At 38.5% G+C, this 22384-nt stretch overlaps 1 protein-coding gene across 20 annotated transcripts in view; it reads right to left on the bottom strand.

The window, feature by feature from the left end:
- Positions 1–22384, bottom strand: part of DST (dystonin) — a 481968-nt gene that overhangs the window by 191259 nt on the left and 268325 nt on the right. For all 20 annotated transcript variants that reach the window (XM_054493134.2, XM_063666280.1, XM_054493142.2 and 17 more), the window contains one exon: positions 14895–15061. In XM_054493134.2, the coding sequence (XP_054349109.2) occupies positions 14895–15061 (167 nt within the window). The remainder of the gene's footprint in view (positions 1–14894; positions 15062–22384) is intronic.

Here is a 22384-nt window from a genome sequence, read left to right on the forward strand (position 1 = left end):
CACCCCCGTACATGACATTACCTGGCCAACTCGAATTCTTTCAGCAGACTCAGTTCCACCATCGTTTCCTCCAGGAAGTACTTTCCTCTGTTCCCAAATGCTGTCTGTTATCTTCATTTCTGTATTTACCACATTTTTCATAACTATGTATCTGCCTATCTCTCATATTGAACCATGGGCTTCCTGAAGGCAGAGCCTGTGTTTTGTCCATGTTTATATCCTCAATATCTAGCATAATGCTTAAAACTTTAACTTTTGAGGATTAAATAAATAATAAAGAAAAACATGAGCTATGGGGACTGGGACATATCAGTGTTTCAAATTCCTGGAGATATTTTCCATCCTAGGCTTGTTCCTTTCCTTTTCACTAATTTCTACGACAAAACCACCATCTATGGCTTCCAGCCAAGTTTTGGAATCCTTATCGAAGTCCACATGGACCAGGGTACAATGTCATAGCTTCCCCATATCCTAAACAAGCACACACCCTTTCGAGGTTTCCTAAAGGCTTTGTCTCTCCTAAAAAACAATTTGGAAAGTGGGCACGAAGTAAGGACAACAAACAGCGGTGACGTATAAAAGTTTCAAAAAGCACACGTTGCTGCTTCTAGGTTCTCCTCCCTTCTTATGCTCTCATGTGCCCTTAGCTTCAGCTTCTGATAATGTTGCCAGTTGGGATACCTTATAAAGTAATAACAATCACAAAACAACAACAGGGACTAATAAATACTGATACCTACTATGTGGCAGGCAATGCATTAAAGGACTTAAAGCATTATCTCACTTAATCGTCTCAATGACCCTAAGCAGTAGGTTGTGTTATTATCCTGAATTTACATATGGAAAAACACCAAAGCATAAGGAAGTTATATAACTTGACCAAGAACACAAATCTGGTAAGTGGCAGTCAGGGTTTCAACCCAGGTCTGTCTGACTACAGAGCCTGATTTCTTCTCTGCAATATCCTGGTATCATAAACTGAGAACTAACTAAACAGTAACACCCAATATGAAGCTGAGAATACATAATAAAGAAAATATAGAACAAATTATACTTCTACTCCTGGGCAAAATGATAATGATATTGGTAAACCCCATAAAGAAACACAATAATGTGTATGTATATGTATATGTGTGTACTGACATACTCAGAAAAAATAAATCATAAGAAACATGCTGAAGTTCCAGATTATTACCAAAACAGAACTCATCAATGCATCCTATACCAATGTTTCCCACACTTGGGTCCTAATACAGATGAAGAATAGAAAGAAAGGCCTGGTTACCTGCATTTTAACAAGTTTCTCCCCTCTCCCTCAGGTGATTCTTATCAGGCAAGTCTGATAACTAAACCATGTTAAAAACCCTTGTTTCTAATAATTATTTGATTTCCTTTGAAGATTATAAGCATTTTGTATTGGGGAAAAAACATCCACAATGTCATCTGGCAATTATATAATGACACAAACAAAAGCACCCACAAGCAGAAACACGCTACTGCCTTATGCCCTCAGCAGGAGACAGTGAACCTTTTAATTCTTTTTCAGTATTTATTTTTATTAAATATACAAGAAAAGAACACATTTAAATGTTAACAAGGAGGGAGGGTGGTCATGTCATTTTATGTTTGCCCAACTCTGGAGTACACTGTAAAATAATGAAGCCTGGAAAAGATAGCATTTGGTCACATTTTTTTTTTTAATCAGAATAAAAAACCCACTTAAACTTTGTGACTTGAGATATCTGATCACTTGAAAAAAACACTGGACCACAGTTTCCTTCCTCAATTTAAAAAGGAAAGACAAGACAGAAAGAAGAATGGTGGTTGTCAACGGGTGGGGGGAGAGAGAAATGGGGAATTAGAGTTTCATGGGCACACAGCTTCAGTTACTCTGGATGAAAAGAGCTCTGGAGATGGATGGCGGTGATGGTTGTATAACAAAGTAAATGTACTTAATGCCACTTAACTATCAACTTAAAACTGATTAAGATGGTAAATTTTATGCACCTTATCACAATCTAATTTTTTTTATTTTTTATTTTTATTTTTTGAGACAAGAGTCTCACTCTGTCACCCACGCTGGAGTGCAGTGGTGCAATCTCAGCTCACTGCAACCTCAGCCTCCCGGGTTCTAGCGATTCTCCTGCCTCAGCCTCCCAAGTAGCTGGGATTACAGGCACCCACCACCATGCCCAGCTAATTTTTGTATTTTTAGTAGAGACGGGGTTTCACCATGTTGGCCAGGCTGGTCTCGAATCCCTGACCTCAAGTGATCCACTCGCCTCGGCCTCCCCAACTGCTGGTATTATAGGCCTGAGCCACTGCGCCTGGCCGTAACTGGTTTTTTTTTAGATGGAGTCTCACTCTGTCGCCAGGCTGGAGTGCAGTAGCGCAATCTCGGCTCACTGCAACCCCCGCCTCCTGGGTTCAAGCAATTCTCCTGCCTCAGCCCAGCCTCCCGAGTAGCTAGGAATTCTTTAAATTTTTAGAAAACTGTTTTTACACATTTGAGAGAAAAGCCTAAATTGAGGTGGAACACACACACAAAGCACAGAGCTGTGAATCAGGTGTCCTGTGATTTAGTCCTAATTTGCTCTCTGACTTTGGACACACATCCTGCAACCTGTGTCTCAGTTCTTTCTGCAGAAAATGAGTATCAAGAATTACAGAAGTTAGAATAAAAATCATGTACAGAGCATCTGGAAATGTGTATGAGTATGGGGGGGACATTATGGGCTGGTTGTAGCATAAGGTTCAAAGAACTCAACTGATTTACCCAAGATCTCAAGAGATTTACGTGAAAGTAGTTGTGAAACTTAGTATAAAGGGCAATGTGCACAGGTTACCAAAACGTATCTATCAGCATAAAAACAACACCATAAAAGGGTAATCGGAGAAGACAACCTGATGCTTTGGTATGCTACATAGAAATAATTCTTCCCAGTGAAAAAACTAGCAAGTTCATTCATTTATTCATTCACTCAATATTTAATATGCATTTACCATGTGCCAGGAAGTAAGGCACTGAGAACAGCCACTGTGCATATGGAGAGCTCAGAGCTCCAAAGGGAGCTCAGGAGTAAACCAGGAGAAAACCTGGTGGAAGAGCACTCAGGTGATGAATAAAGGCATGCATAGGTCTGTGGTTGAAGGGTACAGGACTACAAGGAGACCAGTGCATGAGTGGGGAGCCAGCAGCCAGGGGAACATGGTGAGACATGGAGCTGGATGTGTGGCAAAGGGCCAAGACAATGCAGACTCTCATGAACGTCTTAAAGGATTGTAAATTTTTTCCCAAGAGCTATGAAAAGCCATCAAAATGCATTAAGGAGGATTAGAAGAGATTAAATGATCAGATCTGGGGGTGGACAGAGAAAAAAATTTAAATGGTCAAAGAACTCCCACAGAATCCAGTTAAGTGGCCGTGGTGGCTTGCAGAAGAATGTGGCAGCAGTGGATAAAAAGTGGCCAAGTCAGAAGATATTTAGAAAGTCAAATCTACAGAACCCAGTTATATGACAATGGTTATAGTAATTAGGGCTGTAAGCATGGATGAGAGACAACACAGAAAGAAAAGAAAAAGTCCAACACGCAATCTTGAAAAACTTGAGTGTTTACTGGCCTTGTGAAAGAGGCCAAGTTTACAGAAGGAACTGAGCAGGAGCAGACAAGAAGTGGGAGAAAAGCAGGAGTACAGTATCATAAAAACTAAAGGAAAGAGTATTTCAAGAAGAAAAGAATGGCCAATAGGGTGAAATACTAAAATGTAAGGAAGATGAGGCCTGAAAAATACCCACTGGATTTAGCTATACAGAAGTCACCCATGACCCAAGAATAAGCGTTTTAATGAATTACGGGGTAAGAGACTAGATTAGTATGTGTTGAAGAATGAGTATGAAGTGAAGAAATGATGGAGGATATTGCCACCTCTTCTGAGGACTTTGGCCTTGAAGGAAAGGAATGATATAAGGTAGTAGCTGGAATAAAGCATGCAGTTAAGGGAGAGTGTTTTTGTTGATTGTTGTTTTATTAACAGAAGAGGCTGCAGCATGCTTAAAATCCAATAAGAAAGATCTATTGAAGGAAAAAGATGAATATATACAAGAAAGGTTTCTAAGGCAATGACAGAGATAAGATCCAGGGCACAGCAGGAGGGGGCAGGGTTTGGGTAGGTGGAGAGAGGACTCCTGTGTTGAACAGCAGCAGCGCGGATGAGGATGGATGCAGAAGAAGATAGGTTTGTGTCTTTGGTAGCAAAAAAGACTTTCTACTTGTTGGCTTCAATTTTCTCTGAGAGTAGGAGTCTAGATCACCTGTTAACACTGAGAAAAGGTGGTGGGAGGAGGTGCTGTGAGGAAGAGAAGGGTTAATCATACAGACAGAAAAAGACTGCTGGCCAGAACCATTTGAGGCTGGTGATGATGAAGTTCTAATGAAATCAATCTACCCTGAAGTATCGCTTTCTCTGGTGTGCTTCCTGTGTGGGGACATGCACAGACAAAGCACATGGCTGGGCTCATACAGGCTCAGCCTTTGCTGGCGAAATAGTACATACTCAGCAGTTTGCAAGGAATTGAAAAGGGATTGTGTGGAAGTGTAAAACAAAACAAAAACAAAAACAAGCCTCACTCCATTTACCTAGAGATCATTTTTAGAACACCCTCTATACTACAGAACAACCCACACAGAGGTGACTGAAGACACATATGCCACTTAACATCTGCTTTCCAAAAGATTATATGCCTCACTTATCCTATGATAGCAGAGAAGTTACCATAACAAATTCCTGAAGATGACTGTTTCGATTAAATCATGCTCAGACATAGCATGTCCTTACTGTTCTTATTGGTGCAAAAAGCACCTCACCTTGCAATCACCAAAAAAAAAAAGAAAAAAAAAAAGGCCTGCATAACTCAGTGTAGACATCCCCTCATGCTCATATTTGGGCACAGATTAGCAACAAGCTATGAAGGTAATTTTCCCTTGTTCTCAAAACTAGGTGCCTGAGTTTTTTCAAACATTCTTTTTTTTTTCTACAAAGTGACTCTCCATTAACAACAAGGTAGACAGCAAAGATAAGAAACAGTATATTTATAGCAAACTTAGTTAGTACTTCGAGGTTAGAGTCTAACAAATTCAATAATTAAAAGATATCTAATGAATTATGACTTTCTCACTTCACAAAGAACAATAAATCCCATAACAGCCTAAATTTTAATGAATACAGAGAATGGTATTGATGTTGATAGAGAAGTAACTCCTCCAGTACCTGTATTTTAGTGAACTAATAAAAGGAAAATTTAAGTAAACTTTAGTGACTAATAAGGATAAATACACCCTCCCCAAAAAGGGGGTAGTGGGAATCAATTTATTTTTATTATGGTAGAAAACTAAATCTCAAACTACTTCATATCACAGGCTAAGATGATAATGTGAATAATCAAGTCAAAATACAAAAAGTGTTAAAAACAAATAGATGAACCTATCAAAGAAAAACATAGAGTTACATATACCGGCTGCTCCTGTAATGTAAAAGAAATCTTCATGTAAGAGAAAGGTAAGAGAATGCTAAAGGGAAACATGACAAAGGAAGGACCTGTCAAGTTTCTAAGCAAGGAGAGTTTTGATCAAAACCCATCTTCCCTCCAGCTTTACAGCCCTATTGTTAGTGGATCAGTGGCAGCATGCGGGGGGAGGGGAAACTCATGTTGATTACATACTTCCTAAATCTCTAGGACAGTGATAGGCGCTCTCATACGCTACCTCAAGACAGCCCCACTCTAACATTTTTTTTTTTTGAGGCTGAGTTTCACTCTTGTTGCCCAGGCTGGAGTGCAATGGTGCCATCTCAGCTCACTGCAACCTCTGCCTCCCAGGTTCAAGCGATTCCCCTGCCTCAGCCTCCTGAGTAGCTGGGATTACAGGCACCTACCACCAGGCCTGGCTAACTTTTTGTATTTTTAGTAGAGCCGGCGTTTCTCCATGTTGGCAAGGATGGTCTTGAACTCCTGACCTCAGGTGATCTGCCCGCCTTGGCCTCCCAAAGTGCTGGGATTACAGGTGTGAGTCACCGCACCTGGCCGACCCTCTAACTTTTTCAATGATCACATCACTGAAATTTGTCAACTTAGTCATTTTTCCCCCTAAATTCGTAACACATGCATGCTTAGACTAACAGCTTGCACATCAAACTGAGTGAAACATAGGCCTTCAATTTCATCACTGGCACATCTTTGAAAGCTGAAAAGAAATAATTTTATGAATGAAAGGGCAAAGTAAAAGAAAGAATAGAAAAAAAAGAGTGGGGCTTACACCTGCTAAAAGGTAATTAACAAGTTAAGAAGTGTTTCTTTCTCAAAGGCATCATGGAGGGGAAACAGTGCAGAAGGGGTATGCATCAGTACAACTCTTTTGGCAGACAATTCAGAAGTACATCTCAAAATTTTAAATGTCCCAGCAATTCCACTTCCAGGACCTTATCCTACGGATATATTCACATGCCTCACAAAGACACATACAAAGTTCAGTACAACAGTTTTAAAAGCAAAAAACAATACAATATCCATCAATAAGGCACTCTAAACAAAATGTTATACACATACAATAGAATACCATATGGCATTTTTTAAAAATCACAGACACAAGAAAAAGTAGGACTGTGGTAACAAGTGCCTGCTGTAGAAATTGCAACTAGGTTTGCCAGGCTCCCATGAAGAGAACAACCAGATGAGCTATCTTCCTACTGTGATTGTGTCACTTTTTCAGGTTTCTGCTTCAAAAATGGAAGTAGGAGAATGTGGGCTATACCTTACATCACATCTATAAAGATCTTTTTTGGCCGGGCGAGGTGGCTGATGCCCGTAATCCCAGCACTTTGGGAGGCCAAGGCAGGTGGATCATTTGAGGTCAGGAGTTTGAGAACAGCCCAACGAAAATGGTGAAACCCTGTCTCTACTAAAAATTCAAAAAAATTAGCCAGGCATGCCTGTAGTCCCAACTACTCGGGAGGGGCATGCCTGTAGTCCCAACTACTCGGGAGGCTGAGGCAGGAGAATCCCTTGAACCCAGGAGGTGGAGGTTGCAGTGAGCCAAGATCGTGCCACTGCACTCCAGCCTGGGTGACAGAGCAAGACTCCATCTCAAAACAAAACAAAACAAAACAGAACAAAACAAAGCAAAGAAACAAAACAAAAAAACACACACGGTAATGGAAGGCTTCATATTACAGAGAATTTCTGTAAATTAATCTAGGCAAGAAGGCCAGGAACATAAAAAGAAAGTAATATATTCAGATATTTCCTCCAAATATTTACATGCCAAATTACATCTCCCAAACTGTATGTAAAACCATACAGACACAATAAAAATGGTCACCAGATGTAGACACTAACTCTTACACCTCACTTGGATGCAGATGCATTACATTATAAGCAGTGTACATTAGCTCTTTAAGAATTTTAAAATGTGATAATGGTTAGAAGTCATCCATTTCTGTTCTCAAAGTTCAATCATTTTGAGTTCATTTGGCAAGGTAAATAAGTAATTTGATTTTTTCTACACAAGCTGAAATACTGTTAACTCCTTTTTAATTGATAACTTTCACGCTCTGTGTGTGTCTGGCTTGTGGCCAAACTACAGCCCATGGCCCTGTGTATGCACACACATACATACACCCTCATACCTCTGGATTCTGCAGCCTGAAGGCTAAGTCAACACTAAGCCAACTTCCTATGGGAACATTTCAAACCCTAAAGGGCCTCTTCCCGGTATTAAACCAGTCCAATCCAGTTTAGCTTCTAAGGTGTGACTGAATTCACGCATGTGACTGAATCACCGGCCTCCAGGTCATGCTATTAAACAAGATGACTCTGACCACAGCTTTACAATCTAACCTTCACAATTACAGCATCTTTAAACTTTAACATAATGAAATATGATGGCCCTATTATATTCTCATTCAAAATGCAAACAATGGACAAAATAATTGCTATCCAACTACATACTCAGACAAGTGAAAAGTTCCTGGCTGCTTAGTTAGAAAACATTTAACTGCTCTGCTCCTGCATACAACCTATTCCCAAAATTTTGAGTCTTAATTGGCTAACATATTTAAAACAAACCTATGAAAAGACTGCCAGGGGCATTAAAAGGAAAATTATTTATTTATTTATGTTTAGCTTTTTTATTTTTATTTTTTAAAGGCAATTTAAATAAACGAATGAGATAAATTAAAAACAAGCATAAGACAGGCAGAAACTAGTAAGCAGAAATAATCTCTTCAAACACACACACCCCTAGTTTTAGTCTTGACATACTTAGTGTCTTTCCATAGAGCCACCTCAGATTTGCAAAGCCCTCCTGCACATTCTGCACTGTTCTCTCTGGCCTTCAGGTACATATTCATGTCCATGCCTGCTCAGGCAGACTTGTTTGCACACAGAGCAATGTTAGGCACTGTTGTTTTGGAATTTGGCTTTCATTAATGTCCTAGGGCAGGTATCTACTTGGAGAGAATGAGAGAAGCCAGACAAGTCAGAGGCTAAATTTCAAGCTGGAAGTCAGAGCTTTACCTCTCTCAAAAAGAAACAAGTCAATTTTACTGTGATGCCTTGGCAAACCCTTAAATAAGAGGACAGTTGAACCCTCTCCTTGTAACACCTACCTCTGAGGAACAAGCACTACTGTCTGGGATTTCACTCCTCTATATCAACCCTAACTCTTGGTGACTTATTAATCCACTAGTGTTTAAAGGATACTCCTAGGATCCCTTGCCTATTGGCTCTTGGTTAATTCTACTTCATCCTCTCTTGCTTTTAATCTACTTACACACCAGATGTTTTTGTGACATCCTTTTGATCCAAGTTCATCAAATCCAGTATTCTTTGTTAGTCTTTTGATTGAAAATTAAGGTAAGGTTAGGGGCAAGAGTAAGGCTTATTTACCCAAAATCTCTTACCAGTTGTGGTTTTTAGCAAAAAGCTTGTATTATATTCTAAAAAAAGTTAAAGTATACAAACAGAACAAGCAGAAACTAGTATAGGTATGTAGTATTTTTATTATTTGAAACTTTTCCACTGAAAACTGAACATAACACACAGAAGTTCCTAGAAGGAATTATGAACAGAATTTCCTAACACAGATTTAACGGAAAGACATAATGTATTTATCAGTGACCTATTTAAATAGAAGCTATAGAACTATCCCTTGCAATCTCTTCCACTAAATCATATAACTTTATCATTCTTATTACCCCATGGCATAATCCAGGATCTTCATCCTCTTTAGGATAATGTGACATACTAAAACTTCTTAATTTCGCTGTGATTTTGCTCTTACTCATTCTAAAAATCTTAATGTTCTTTTATTATCCATAATTTTCCTTAAGTTGTTATGAGTTGTTGCTGATGCTATTTTCATAGACAGCTAACTCCAAGTTAAACTCTAAGGCTAACTCTAAGTTAAACAACTTCATTAAACTCTCATTAATTAAGGTCAAACAATTTGGTAACTAATTAAACAACTAAATTAAACCCTCATTAATTTCTTACAAGGGGCAAAGACTTTAGTTGTCAGTTGTATGTGGTACTATTCATTTAGTCATTTCTTAAGTTCATCGATAATTTTCATATATCTTTGCTGAAAATATCATTGATCTTCAAGAATGCGCTATCACAGTTGTTCTGGTCAACAGTTCCATTTCTTTAAATCTAGTTTGCCTAAAGGAAATTATGTAAGTAGTTACATGGAAGTATATGAAGATGAGAATTCAGAGCAACCACCTCCGTTATGTAAAAGGTATGTGATGTCAAAAATATGAGTTACTCTTTGAGCCTCAGTTTCTTTATTGATAAAAATGAAGTCATGCCATAAAGACAGCAACAACCAGACACTGGGGACTACTATGGGGTGGGGGCAAGGGCTGAAAACTACCTATTAGGTGTGATGCTCACTACCTGGGTGACAGAACCAGTTGTACCCTAAACCTCAGCATCATGCAATATACCCAAGTAACAAACCTGCACATGTACCCCTAGAATCTAAAATAAAAGTTGAAATTGTTTTAAAAATGGAGTCACAATCTATTTCACAGGATTGTGGTAATTTTAAAAGCTAACACATTAAAAAACAGCTAGGACAGAAACTGCCACATGGCCAACATTATACATCTATTTCTTAGGTAACTACTTTGTGACTGTTACTTACTTTTTAACTTCATGGATCATTTTTATTCTGTAACATCTATAAATTACACTTATTATAAAAATTTCTCTTCATTGTTATTTCACATATTAATTCTCTCAAGAAACATGAAAATTAGAAAATTATATTTTCTATGGAAAATTTTAGGATACTGAATTGTTAGTAAAACAAATACTCTTTATGGGGCTAACAAACATTCTTTTTATTTTTAAGCGTCATATTCTATATGGAAACACTAATAAAAATGTGCTGGACAATCCAAATTAATATATTTGATTAATAACTTATAACAGTATAATTCATATTAATACAAAATGTGAAGGATGCTATTGCTCTGTTCCTATTTCAGATCAATATTTCTAAATCTTTAGAAGATATACACCAAAAACCTTACTAAGTCACCTATCACAAATAATACTGGTTTGCTTTTAAGTAAAAAATATATTTTCCTTCTAATCTTTGGAGAAAAATTTCCTATTCTATCTTGAGTATGCAAATTTGCTACATAGGGTAACCACATCTCTCTTTCCATCCACTACAGCAACCAATAGAAACCAAACCCACTGTGCCACCTCAGATAATTTTCATTGCCAAAGCCAAGTAAAATCCATATAAATGTTTGATCTAGATACAAAAAATAAAGCCCAATAAAATGGACATTTTCCACAACAAATCCAAATACAGCACAAAACTTATGGGAATAATTATCAAGTAAAAACAATTACTAAGTAAAAAACTACTCTTTTTTTTTTTTTTTTTTGAGACAGGGTCTTGTTCTGTCACCTACCCTGGAGTGCAGTGACACAGTCACAACTCACTGCAGCCTCGACCTCCTGGACTCAAGCTATCCACCCACCTCAGACTCCCAAGAAGAAAATGAGGAGGAGGCAGAAGCAGGTAACGTTTAGGACCATTTTTAGTCTAAAGCTGTACTAACAGACTACAAACACAACACAGAAGTCAGAGGTCACAATAGGCAGAGTCAAGCAACTGAAAGTAGAGAATTAAAAAAAAAAAAAAACTCCAAAGAAAATTCTAAATTCTAACTCTAAAATCTCTGCAGGTGTATGCCACCATGCCTGGATAATTTTTAAATTTTTTGTAGAGATGGGGTCTTGGTGTGTTGCCCAGGCTGGTCTCCAACTCCTGAGCTCCAGCAATCCTCCTGCCTCAGCCTCCCAAAGTGCTGGGATTATAGGCGTGAGCCAGGGCACCCAGCCAAGACATTACTCTCTAAATGTGATTATTATTGTCCAATACCAAAAAATTTGCTCATGGTGATATTTTCATTGTTTATAATTTTGTCTCTTTTTTCTTTTAGAATAAATCAAGGCATTCAACAGTGAGAAATACATACAGTTCAACTCTCTTCATTTAATTCTTTCACATGCTGGAAGAAAAGTACTTAATTTTCTTTTTAAGTAAAGAAAGGCTCAATGACTTCAACTAAAAACGAAGTTCTACAGATGAAAGGTTTCTTCTACTGAAAGAAACCACAATAATATTTTATAAGCCACAGAACAACAACAGAATTTCAGCAACAAAGAAATCTTGTAAGCATTTAAACCTGATACATGGTATTTTAACCATGAACCTTAACAAAGGAAAATAAAGCAAACTAGGAAAACCAAAGTTCTAAGTTAAAGCTAAACATTGTTCTAAAAAGGTATTTCTGCCAAAATAAAAGTTCAAAACAAATAACTAATTCAAAGACTCAAATTCTCACCTAAAGCAATAAGAGCTCTATGACATCAAACTTTCGTAGGAAATTTTAGGATCTCTGACACACACAATGAAATATTTAAGTACTTAGGAGAAAAATGCATTTTATATATATATATATATATATACATACACACACACACCACACACCAATTTGTACTTATAATTATTCATGAGTACCACAGAGACAATGTCCAGAGGCCATTGTTTTTAAAAGTAGGGGTTTTGCTAATCTATTTTATTTTTTTAGAAATAGGGTCTTGCTATATTGTCCAGGTTGGTCTCAAACTCCTGGCCTCAAGCAATCCTCTGGCCTCATCCTCCCTGCCAAAAGTAGGTTATTTTAGAAGAATAGCTGGCTCCCATATATTGCTTCTGCCTAAAAAACTTCAAAGGAGAAAGCAGAACACACCCTCAAAGATGCACTGTTACAAATACTTCAGGTATCACAATTGAAATATTTTAATTCAAAGGCCATAAAGATTCTATCATTCCCAGTATAGAAGGTGTCCAGCTGCACAGCCTTCTCATGGCCTCTCATTCTAAGTCACCTGAGAAGTGCAGTTATGATGATGGCTGTGTCTGCAGCCACTAAACCTTCACTCAAGAAGATCTGGTGCTTTAAACAAGTGTAGGCAAGTTGATCCTGGTTTTTCTTTTCGATTCAGCAACCTATACCCACCTCTATTTAAATGTTGTTCCACAAAGGAAGGATACAATTATAGTATTTTAAAATAGGGGCCGGGCATGGTGGCTCATGCGGCCGGGCACAGTGGCTCACGCCTGTAATCCTAGCACACTGGGAGGCTGAGGTGGGTGGATCACCTGAGGTCAGGAGTTCGAGACCAGCCTGGCCAACATGGTGAAATCCCGTCTCCACTAAAAATAAATAAAAAAATTAAAAAAGATTAGCAGGGAGTGGTGGCAGGCACCTGTAATCCCAGCTACTTGAGAGGCTGAGACAGGAAAATCACTTGAACCTGGGAGGCGGAGGTTGCAGTGAGCTGAGATCATGCCATTGCACTCTAGCCTGGGCAACAAGAATGAAACTCCGTCTCAAAAAATTAACTAATTAATTAATTAAATAAAATAAAAATAGGGGCTCCCGAGTGTGCATATGTGGAGGATTCATTACAGTTTTTAGATGCTGAAATTTCCAAAATAAAAAGGGAGAAAGAAAAGGGGAGAGAAAAGAGAAGTGAAAGGAAGGAAGAAAGAGGAAAGAGAGGAAGAGAACGGGATATCAAATCAAACAGAGCTGGTTTTGAGTCTTAGTTCTCTAACTTATTAGCAGTATAAACTTGGTAAACCTAAGGTTCCTTATCTGTAAAAGCTGGATAATAACAATTCCTGCTTTATGAGATTGTTAGGAGATTTGAATGAGATAACATGAGTATAGCATTTAAGAGAATGTAGAAAGTTATCAAACCATTAACTATCCTATATAATTATTTTTATTGTAATCAAATAAACTGGTTAGTTTAATGACTTTATAGTTTATATATAGTTCATAATTTAATGACAATAGCTTTAGAAATATAGCTAGTTATTCAACAACATGACATAATATTTGTAAAACCAAAAAAAAAAAAAAATAACTGAGGTCAAGAAATATATAGTTTTCAGCCTGTAATCCTAGCACTTTGGGAGGCCAAGGCGTGGGGATCACCTGAGGTCAGGAGTTCAAGACCAGCCTGGCCAAAATGGTGAAACCCCATCTCCACTAAAAATACAAAAATTAGCCAGGTGTGGTGGCATACGCCTGTAGTCCCAGCTTCTCAGGAGGCTGAGGCAGGAGAATAGCTTGAAACTGGGAGGTGGAGGCTGCAGTGAGCCGAGATCATGCCACTGCACTCCAGCCTGGGTGACAGCGCGAGACTTCATCTCAAAAAAAAAAGAAAAAGTAATATATAATTTTCAATAAATACTTTCTGGGGATTTAGCTTCTTATAAGGCAATAAGAACATGAACTCAAGAGCCAGATTGCCTAGGTTTGAGTTCCAAGTCTGCCACTCGCTGGCTGTATGACTGCAAGCCAAGTATTTACTGTGTCTCAGTTTCTGTCTGTTTACTGGGATGACAATAGGGATGTTGTGAGGAGAAAATGAATACATGTAAACTGCTTAGAACAGTGTCTGGCACTTAGTAAGTGCTATGTAAGTATTAGCGTGGATTTAGTTGTTAATAATTCTCACCAGGAAACTATTTACCACCCCAAAACTGGCAATTGTTAAGCCCACTCACTAGAGTAATTAGACTAGGAGATATGAACTGGAAACTTGTGGGCTACAAGTCCGAACTAAACTCTAACCTTCATACTCAGCAGTTCTTTAGAGGCAAAATCGAAGTCTGCTATCTCCGAAGTTACTGCCAATATCCGAAGACATATTACAGCTGTGTGTGCGAGCGCGTGTGTGTGTGTGTGTGTGTGTGTGTGTGTGTGTGTGTGTGTATGCGTGTGTGTGTGTGTGTGTGTGTGTGTGTGTGTATGCTACAATTCAGAATCATGGCCTCTAAGTAGTGGAAATGCGATTTTTAAATTTTTTTTTTTTTTTTTTTTTTTTGTTTAATTTTCTTAAGCCAGAGTCTCACCCCGTCACTCAGGCTGCAGTGTAGTCACATGATCACAGCTCACCGCAGCCTTGGCCTCCGGAGTAGCTGGAAATACAGGTGCTTGCCACCATGCCAAGCTAATTTTTTGTATTTTTTTTGTAGAGAGAGGGTTTTACCCTTTTGCCAAGGCTGTTCTCGAACTCCCAGGCTCAAGCAATCTACCCGCTTTGGCTTCCCTAAGTCCTGGGATTACAGGCATGGGCCACTGCACCCGGCCAATTTTTTATTTTAATTTTTCTGTATTTTCTAATTTTTTGCCATGCTTTTGCTTCTATAATAATAAAAGATAATTTTAAAATTCAGAGATGAAAGAAATGTGTCTTACAGTTGTATAAGGAAAAAATCCACAAATTCCATACCTGTATTTATGAATGATGGCATTAAATAATTTTCCATCTCTCCAGCAGGTAGTGAAATTTTCACACCGAATTCCAGCATAACCCTCTGTTGCCTGCTGCGTCCAGAGTAGCAATCTCTCTTTTGCAGACATATCCTCTGACTCTCCAGTAACATGGATATCAGATATCTAGATATAACAGAAAGTGTTAAACCTTCAGGAAGGAAGGAAGCTAACTCAGATTAAGAACCTACTATGTGCCAAGCACTTTCCAAAATGTAAGATTAGGATAATAACAATTCCCGCTTTATGAGATTGTTAAGAGATTTGAATGAGATAACATGTGTACAGCACTTAAGAGAATGCCCCACATGTAGAAAGTTATCAAACCATTAGCTATTCTATATAATTATTTTTATTTAGCCCTCATATCGCTCCCTTATAAATTTTTCCCATTTTACATGTAGGAAATAAATAAATTTTATCCATTTTACATATAGGAAATCTGAGTTTCAAAGAGGTTAACAACAGATTGAAAAAGTCAGATTTAACTCATTTGTGTCCAATTTAAAAGCATTTATTCTCTTTTCACTAAACCAAAACTCTACAGTATTGAAAATTCTACGTTCTTCTTTCCTAATCAGATTTGTTAAAACAACTTAAGGAGGTGTTTTCCAAGTTCAAGTGGATCAGAGGTAAAACCTATAAATTACTCTACACTACCACCTGCAGAGCAGAATTTGATCCAACAGGTATTCTGTGTAAAGAACAATGAAAGAAATAGTATTCTCTCCTATTAACTATATCATATAACAATTTGGCCAGAAGTTCTAATTTTCTCATGAGTCCTTGCTTGGCTTGCTCAACCTGAAACCTTTATCAACTGATTTTTTTCTCCTGTATTTTGTTTTCATGAAGTTTTCTAAAAGTCTCTTCCACTGACTAATGATAAAACAGGTCACAAGTTTCCATCATTTACATTCTCCCAAAAGCACCTCTTTGATAAGGGTCCTACTTAATCTGCTGATAATTATATTAAGGCACAAAGTGACTTTACCAGGGGTCACACAGTAATTCCAAAGCTGAGATTAACACCACCAACAACTGTTCTCTCAATCAGTGCAAGACGCAAAGCCAAGGGATCAACAAGACAGGCTGCACGCCAGAATCAGGATAAGCAAGTCAGAGATGGGAAGCAAGACATAGGAAGAACAAATCATTCTGTAACAGGGAAAATATCACTAGACCAGAGTCATGAGACAGGCTTCTAGACCTGGTTCCTAGTCTCATAGGTTTGAATAATTCATTTCATGTTTGTGAGTCAACTTCCTTATCTATAAAATGAGGAGGAGGCAGAAGCAGATAACATTTAGGACCCTTTTCAGTCTAAAGTTTTACTAACAGACTATAAACACAACACAGAAGTCAGAGGTCACAATAGGCAGAGTCAAGCAACTGAAAGTAGAGAATTAAAAAAAAACTCCAAAGAAAACCTGTTACATGTGGTAGTGCCAGGCTCAGACAGGAAGCCCTTTATTCCTCCCAGCTGCCACAGAGCCAGAGACACAGCCAATCCAGGGACCCAGGGCAGGAAGGGCTGTGGCAGTGAAAGCCCTTGCCAGGCCTGGCAGCCCCTGACAACTTCACTTGTTGGTAATGACGGGGGGCCTCACACACTCCTTCTCCAGTGTTCAGCAGAGGCTGCCATGCCCCATGGAGCTTCACTCTCAGCCATAGTCTGAGACACTATGCTTGACAAATGGTCAGGATTTAAAAGTGGAACAAACTGTCTCAATTTTAATAATCTTTGCCAGGAATCTGTGGCAAACTCCAGAGCATGGAAAAGAACTCTGTACATGAACACATCATATAGTACACATAGAAGAAATTTCTTTTTTTTTTATGTGACCAAAAAAAACAGCATAAAGTTTACCAATATTCTTTGGTAAGTTCCAATGATATTCTGGTCTAAAATTATGCTACAGTACCTTTCTGGCACATCCCAAGAGTTTAAGTCCCATGTCCACCATTTACATGCTCAAGTTACTTAAGTGCTTTAAGCCCATTCCCTTACTTGTAAAATGATGATGATAATTATACTGTGTTGTGAGAATTCAACAACATTAGCACAGTGTAATGCCTGGCCCATAGTCCGCACATGCGCAATACAGGTGAGCTACGTTATTGCTGTAGTTATTGTTATTCTTTCTGAAAAAGGGAGAAGTAAAACCTTGACTTTATTATTTTCTTAACTCTCTTCCCCATAAAGAGGAATAAAAGAATAAGTTTTTTAAATTTGCTGCCTTAAACTAATGAAAATCTATGATCAAAACAGTTCAGAGAAGGTAATCTAGGAAACTGTGAATGAAAAAGTTGAGGCCAGGCGCGGTGGCTCACGCTTGTAATCCCAGCACATTGGGAGGCCAAAATGAGAGGATCACTTGAGCCTAGGTGTTCGAGATCAGGCTGGGCAACATAGTGAGACCCTGTCTCTATTTAAAAAAAAAATTAGCCTGGCATAATAGCATGTGCCCATAGTCCCAGCTACTAGCCGAGGCAGATTGCTTGAGTCTAGGAGGTTGAGGCCGTAGTGAGCCATGATCACACCACTGCACTCCAGCCTGGACAACAGAGTGAGGCCCTTAAAATCAAAAACAAAACAAAACAAAACAAAACAAGAAATAAAAGAAAAAGTTGAGCCTCTTGGTCTCTATAACCCTTTAAAAATTATAAAATCAACTGTTTTGGGGAACCCTTACAATTCAAGAGCCACCTAGATAGTATGTATAATGACAGATAGAAGTGGTAGATAGTTGGGGTTGTGTGGGACTGTTATCTGCTAATTCCATGCCAGTCAGTTACAAAAGCATTACCTGTTAACTAGGGAAGTCAGTAAAGTTCAACTACAAGGTACCAGCTTAATAGGTTCAAGTGCTACACAGTAGTTTTACCAGAGGAAGGATGTTAAAGGAGTTTAAAGGTCTGAAAATGGCCTAAATGTCAAGAGAAAATAATGTATTCTTGTTAAATAAGTTTCCAATAGATGAATTTCAGATTGTTACAAATACAATTTCAGACTGTTATACATACACACAGTATTAAAAAGTGACAACTTTAAAATGCATATTCAAAAGTATATTCATAATTTTACAATGCATATTCAAATGTTATGAACTAAGCTTTAAAATATCAAAGATTAAGCCAAGCTCCAGACTCCACTAGGCCCGCAAGCAGGGCAGGTGAATTCTAACTCCTCCATTATCAGCTTTTCCTGCTACTTCCAATAAACTGAACATCATCCTCTTATAGCAATTTAAGGTATTTTTAAAAATACTGTTACCATTAGCCACTAGTATATCAGACTTTTCATACTATGCCACCAAAATTAAAGTGAAAAAGAAGTTAAATGCTAAAAATTGTTTAAGTCTTCAGTTGTCATTCGTAATCCCTGATCTGAAATCTGTGTGTTCAGCAGAACAGCCTGAATCTTCCACCAATGACAGGTTAATGGTTTCACATTCAGGTCAGACTCTAGAAAGTAATCAAGCTACCTCCCTTCAAAACCTGGAGGCAATGTAGTGATAATCAGAGAGGGTTTCAATTCATGCTGCCTCAGTTTAAATCTTAATTCCAACAGTTAATGAAACTAATGACCCAGACTACTCACATAATCTCCTAAAATCCATTTTCTTTCTTTTTTTTTTTTTTTAGACGGAGTCTCACTTTGTCGCTCAGCACGGAGTGCAGTGGCACCATCTCGGCTCACTGAAACCTCCACCTCCCGGGTTCAAGTGATTCTCCTGCCTCAGCCTCCCAAGTAGCTGGGACTACAGGCGTGTGCTAACATATCTGGCAATTTTTGTATATTTAGTAGAGACAGGGTTTCACCATGTTGGCCAGGCTGGTCTTGAACTCCTGACCTCGGGTGATTCACCCACCTCGGCCTCCCAAACTGCTGGGATTACAGGAGTGAGCCACTGCACCTGGCCTCACTTTCTTCATCTTTAAAACTTACAAAATAACAACAACCTATCCAAAACAGAAACCGAGAAAGCAATCTCATTAACAACAGCTTAAAAAAAAGACTTAGTAATAAATTTAACCAAGGAGATAAAAGACCTTTATACTGAAAACACCGATGAAAGAAATTAGTCATGAATAAATGGAAAGATATCCCATGTTCATTCATGAATTTGAAGAATTAACACTGTTAAAATGTCCATACTAGCCAAAGCAATCTACAGATTCAATGCAATCCCTATCAAAATTCTCATGACACTTTGCACAGAAATAAAAGAAACAATCCTTCAATTTGAATGGAACCACAAAAGACCCCAAATAGTCAAAGCAATCTTGAGCAAAATAAACAAACCTGGAAGCATCACACTCTACCTGACTTCAAAATATACTACAAACCTATAGTAATAAAAACAGCATGGTACTAACACGAAAACAGACAGACAGACCAGTGGAACAACAGAGAACCCAGAAATAAACCATGCATTTATGGTCAATTGATACTTGACAAAGATGCCAATAACACACAATGGAGAAAGAACAGTCTCTTCAATAAATGATGTCTGAAAAACTGGATATCCACATGAAGAAGAATGATATTAGACCCTTATCTCACACCATATACAAAAATCAACTCAAACTGGATTAAAGACTTACATGTAAGACCTAATATTATAAAGCTACTAAAGAAAATATAAGGAAAAGTTTCTTAACTTTGGACTGGGCAATGATTTTTTGGATATGACTCCAAAAGCACAAGTAAGAAAAGCAAAGACAGAAAAATGAGATTACAGCAAACGAAAAAGCTTCTGCACAGCCAAAGAAACAATAAACAAAGAGACATATTGCAGAATGGGAGAAAATATGTGGAAACCATTCATCTTACAACGAGTTAATATCCAAAATATATAAGGAACTAAAACAACTCGGTAATAAGAAAACAAAAAACTTGGCCAGATGTGGTGGCTCATGCCTGTAATCCTAGCACTTTGGGAGGCCAAGGCGGGCAGATCACGAGGTCAGGAGATCGAGACCATCCTGGCCAACATGGTGAAACCCCATCTCTACTAAAATACAAAACATTAGCTGGGCACGGTGGCACGTGCCTGTAATCCCAGCTACTCGGGAGGCTGAGGCAGGGGAATCACTTGAACCCAGGAGGCGGAGGTTGCAGTGAGCTGAGATCACACCACTGCACTCCAGCCTGGTGAGAGACCAATGCTCCATCTCAATAAATAAATAAATAAACAATTCAATTTAAAATAAAGAAAGGATATCATAATAGACATTTCTCAAAACAAGGCATACAAATGGCCAATAGGTATATGAAAAAATGATCAATATCACTAAGCAGCGAAGAAATGCAAATTAAAACCACAATGAGGTATCACCTCACACCTGTTAGAATGGCTAGTCTCAAAAAAAAGGAAAGATAACAAGTGGTTTCTGTTTGTTTGTTTGTTTGTTTATTTGAGACGGAGTCTCGCTCTGTCACCCAGGCTGGAGTGCAGTGGGGCAATCTCAGCTCACTGCAATCTCCACCTCCTGGGTTCAAGCAGTTCTCCTGCCTTAGCCTCCCAAGTAACTGGCACTACAGGTGCCCACCACCACACCTGGGTAATTTTTTGTACTTTTAGTAAAGACGAGGTTTTGCCATATTGGCCAGGCTGGTCTTGAACTCCTGACCTCAGGTGATCTACCCGCCTCAGCTGCCCAAAGTGCTGGGATTACAGGCGTGAGCCACTGCACCCAGCTGACCGCAAGTTTTGTTAAGAATGTGGAGAATAGGGAACTTTTGCACTGTTGGTGGGAATGTAAGTTAGTAAAACCATTATGGAAAACAGTATAGAGGTGCCCAAAAAATTAAAAATAGAACTACCATATAATCCAGCAATCCCATTACTGGGTATATATCCAAGGGAAATCTGTATATCAAAGATATACACTCCCATGTATAATGCAGCATTATTCACAACAGCCAAGATAAGGAATCAATCTAGGTGTCCATCAACTGAAGAACGAATTTTTAAAATGTGATATATACAAACAATACAGTACTGTTCAGCCTTAAAAAAAAAAAAAAGGAGGAAATGTAGTTATTAACAACAACATGGATGAACCTGGAGGGAATGTTAAGCAAAATAAATCAGGCACATAACGACAAATATTGAATGATCTCACTTATATGTGGAATCTAAAAAAGTTGAACTCATAGAAGTGGGGAGAGTAGAATGGTAGTTACCAGAGGCTGCGGTGGTTGGGGTGGAAGTGATTGGGGCGATATCGGTCAAAGGATGCAAAATTCAGTTAAGAGGAATAAATTTCTCTTATACAACATAGTGACTATAGTTAGTAACAATGTACTGCATTCTTTAAAATTGCTAAAAGAGTAGATTTTAAGTGTTTTCACCTCAAAAATGTAAGTAATGAAGTAATGTATATGCTACTTCCTTGAATTTCATAAGATGTACATGATAAATATATGTAATTTTTATTTGTCAGTTTAAAAAAACTTAAATATAATAACGTCCTCCTTTGGTGGTTCTAAAGATTAAATAAAAACAGTCATATCAAGTGCTTATCACAGCGCCGCCACATAGAAAATTCTACAAATGTTAGCTTCTCCCACCACTACTTACCTATCCATTTTCTCCCACCACTACTTATCTACCATCCATCCATCCGTCCATCCATCCATCTTTCTATCCATCTATCTGAGATGGGGTCTCACTCTGTTGCCAGGCTGAAGTGCAGTGGCAAGATCATAGCTCACTGCAGCCTCAAACTCCTGGGCTCAACTGATCCTCCCACCTCAGCCTCCCAAACAGCTAGGACCATCACCATGTGCCACTATGTCTGGCTAATTCTTTTGAATTTTCTGTGAGACAGGGGTCTCTTTTTGTTGTCCACGAACTCCTAGCTTCAAGTGATCCTCCCACATTGGCCTCCCAAAGTGATGGGATTATAGGCATGAACCACAGCACCTAGCCCCACCACAATTTTATTACCTGCAGTAGTATTGCTTCTTAAAGCTTTTCACCAATCTGTCAGCTAGCACCAAAACAAACAAAATACTTTATACCAGAGTTCCTTTCAGAAACTTGAAGCCTTCATGCCTCACATCCTGGTCATTGCTGGCTACTGCCCAAATTCAAGTTCTTCCTGTCACTGAGCCTCTCCTGCCCATATTTGATCTGGGCTTCATCTCTCCTGACCCAGCTTGCTACCATTCCCAAACTTCCAAAAATATCTACCCCATGGTAAACAAAGTCTCATGTCTTCAATACCTTAAACTGCTTTTATCTTTTTACTGAACCCCAAGTATCCCCCACGGCAATAACTGAAATTCAGCCAAGTCCCAGACTCCACTAGGCCCACAGGCGGGGCAGGTGAATTCTAACTCCTCCAGTGATGCAAAACCAGTGGTTTTCAAATCATTACCTGTAAGTACAAAAAAAATCATTTTTACATTGTAGGCCAGTCTTGCTCTCTGGC

Source organism: Pongo pygmaeus, chromosome 5, assembly GCF_028885625.2.
Source record: "Pongo pygmaeus isolate AG05252 chromosome 5, NHGRI_mPonPyg2-v2.0_pri, whole genome shotgun sequence".
NCBI classification, from domain to species: domain Eukaryota; kingdom Metazoa; phylum Chordata; class Mammalia; order Primates; family Hominidae; genus Pongo; species Pongo pygmaeus.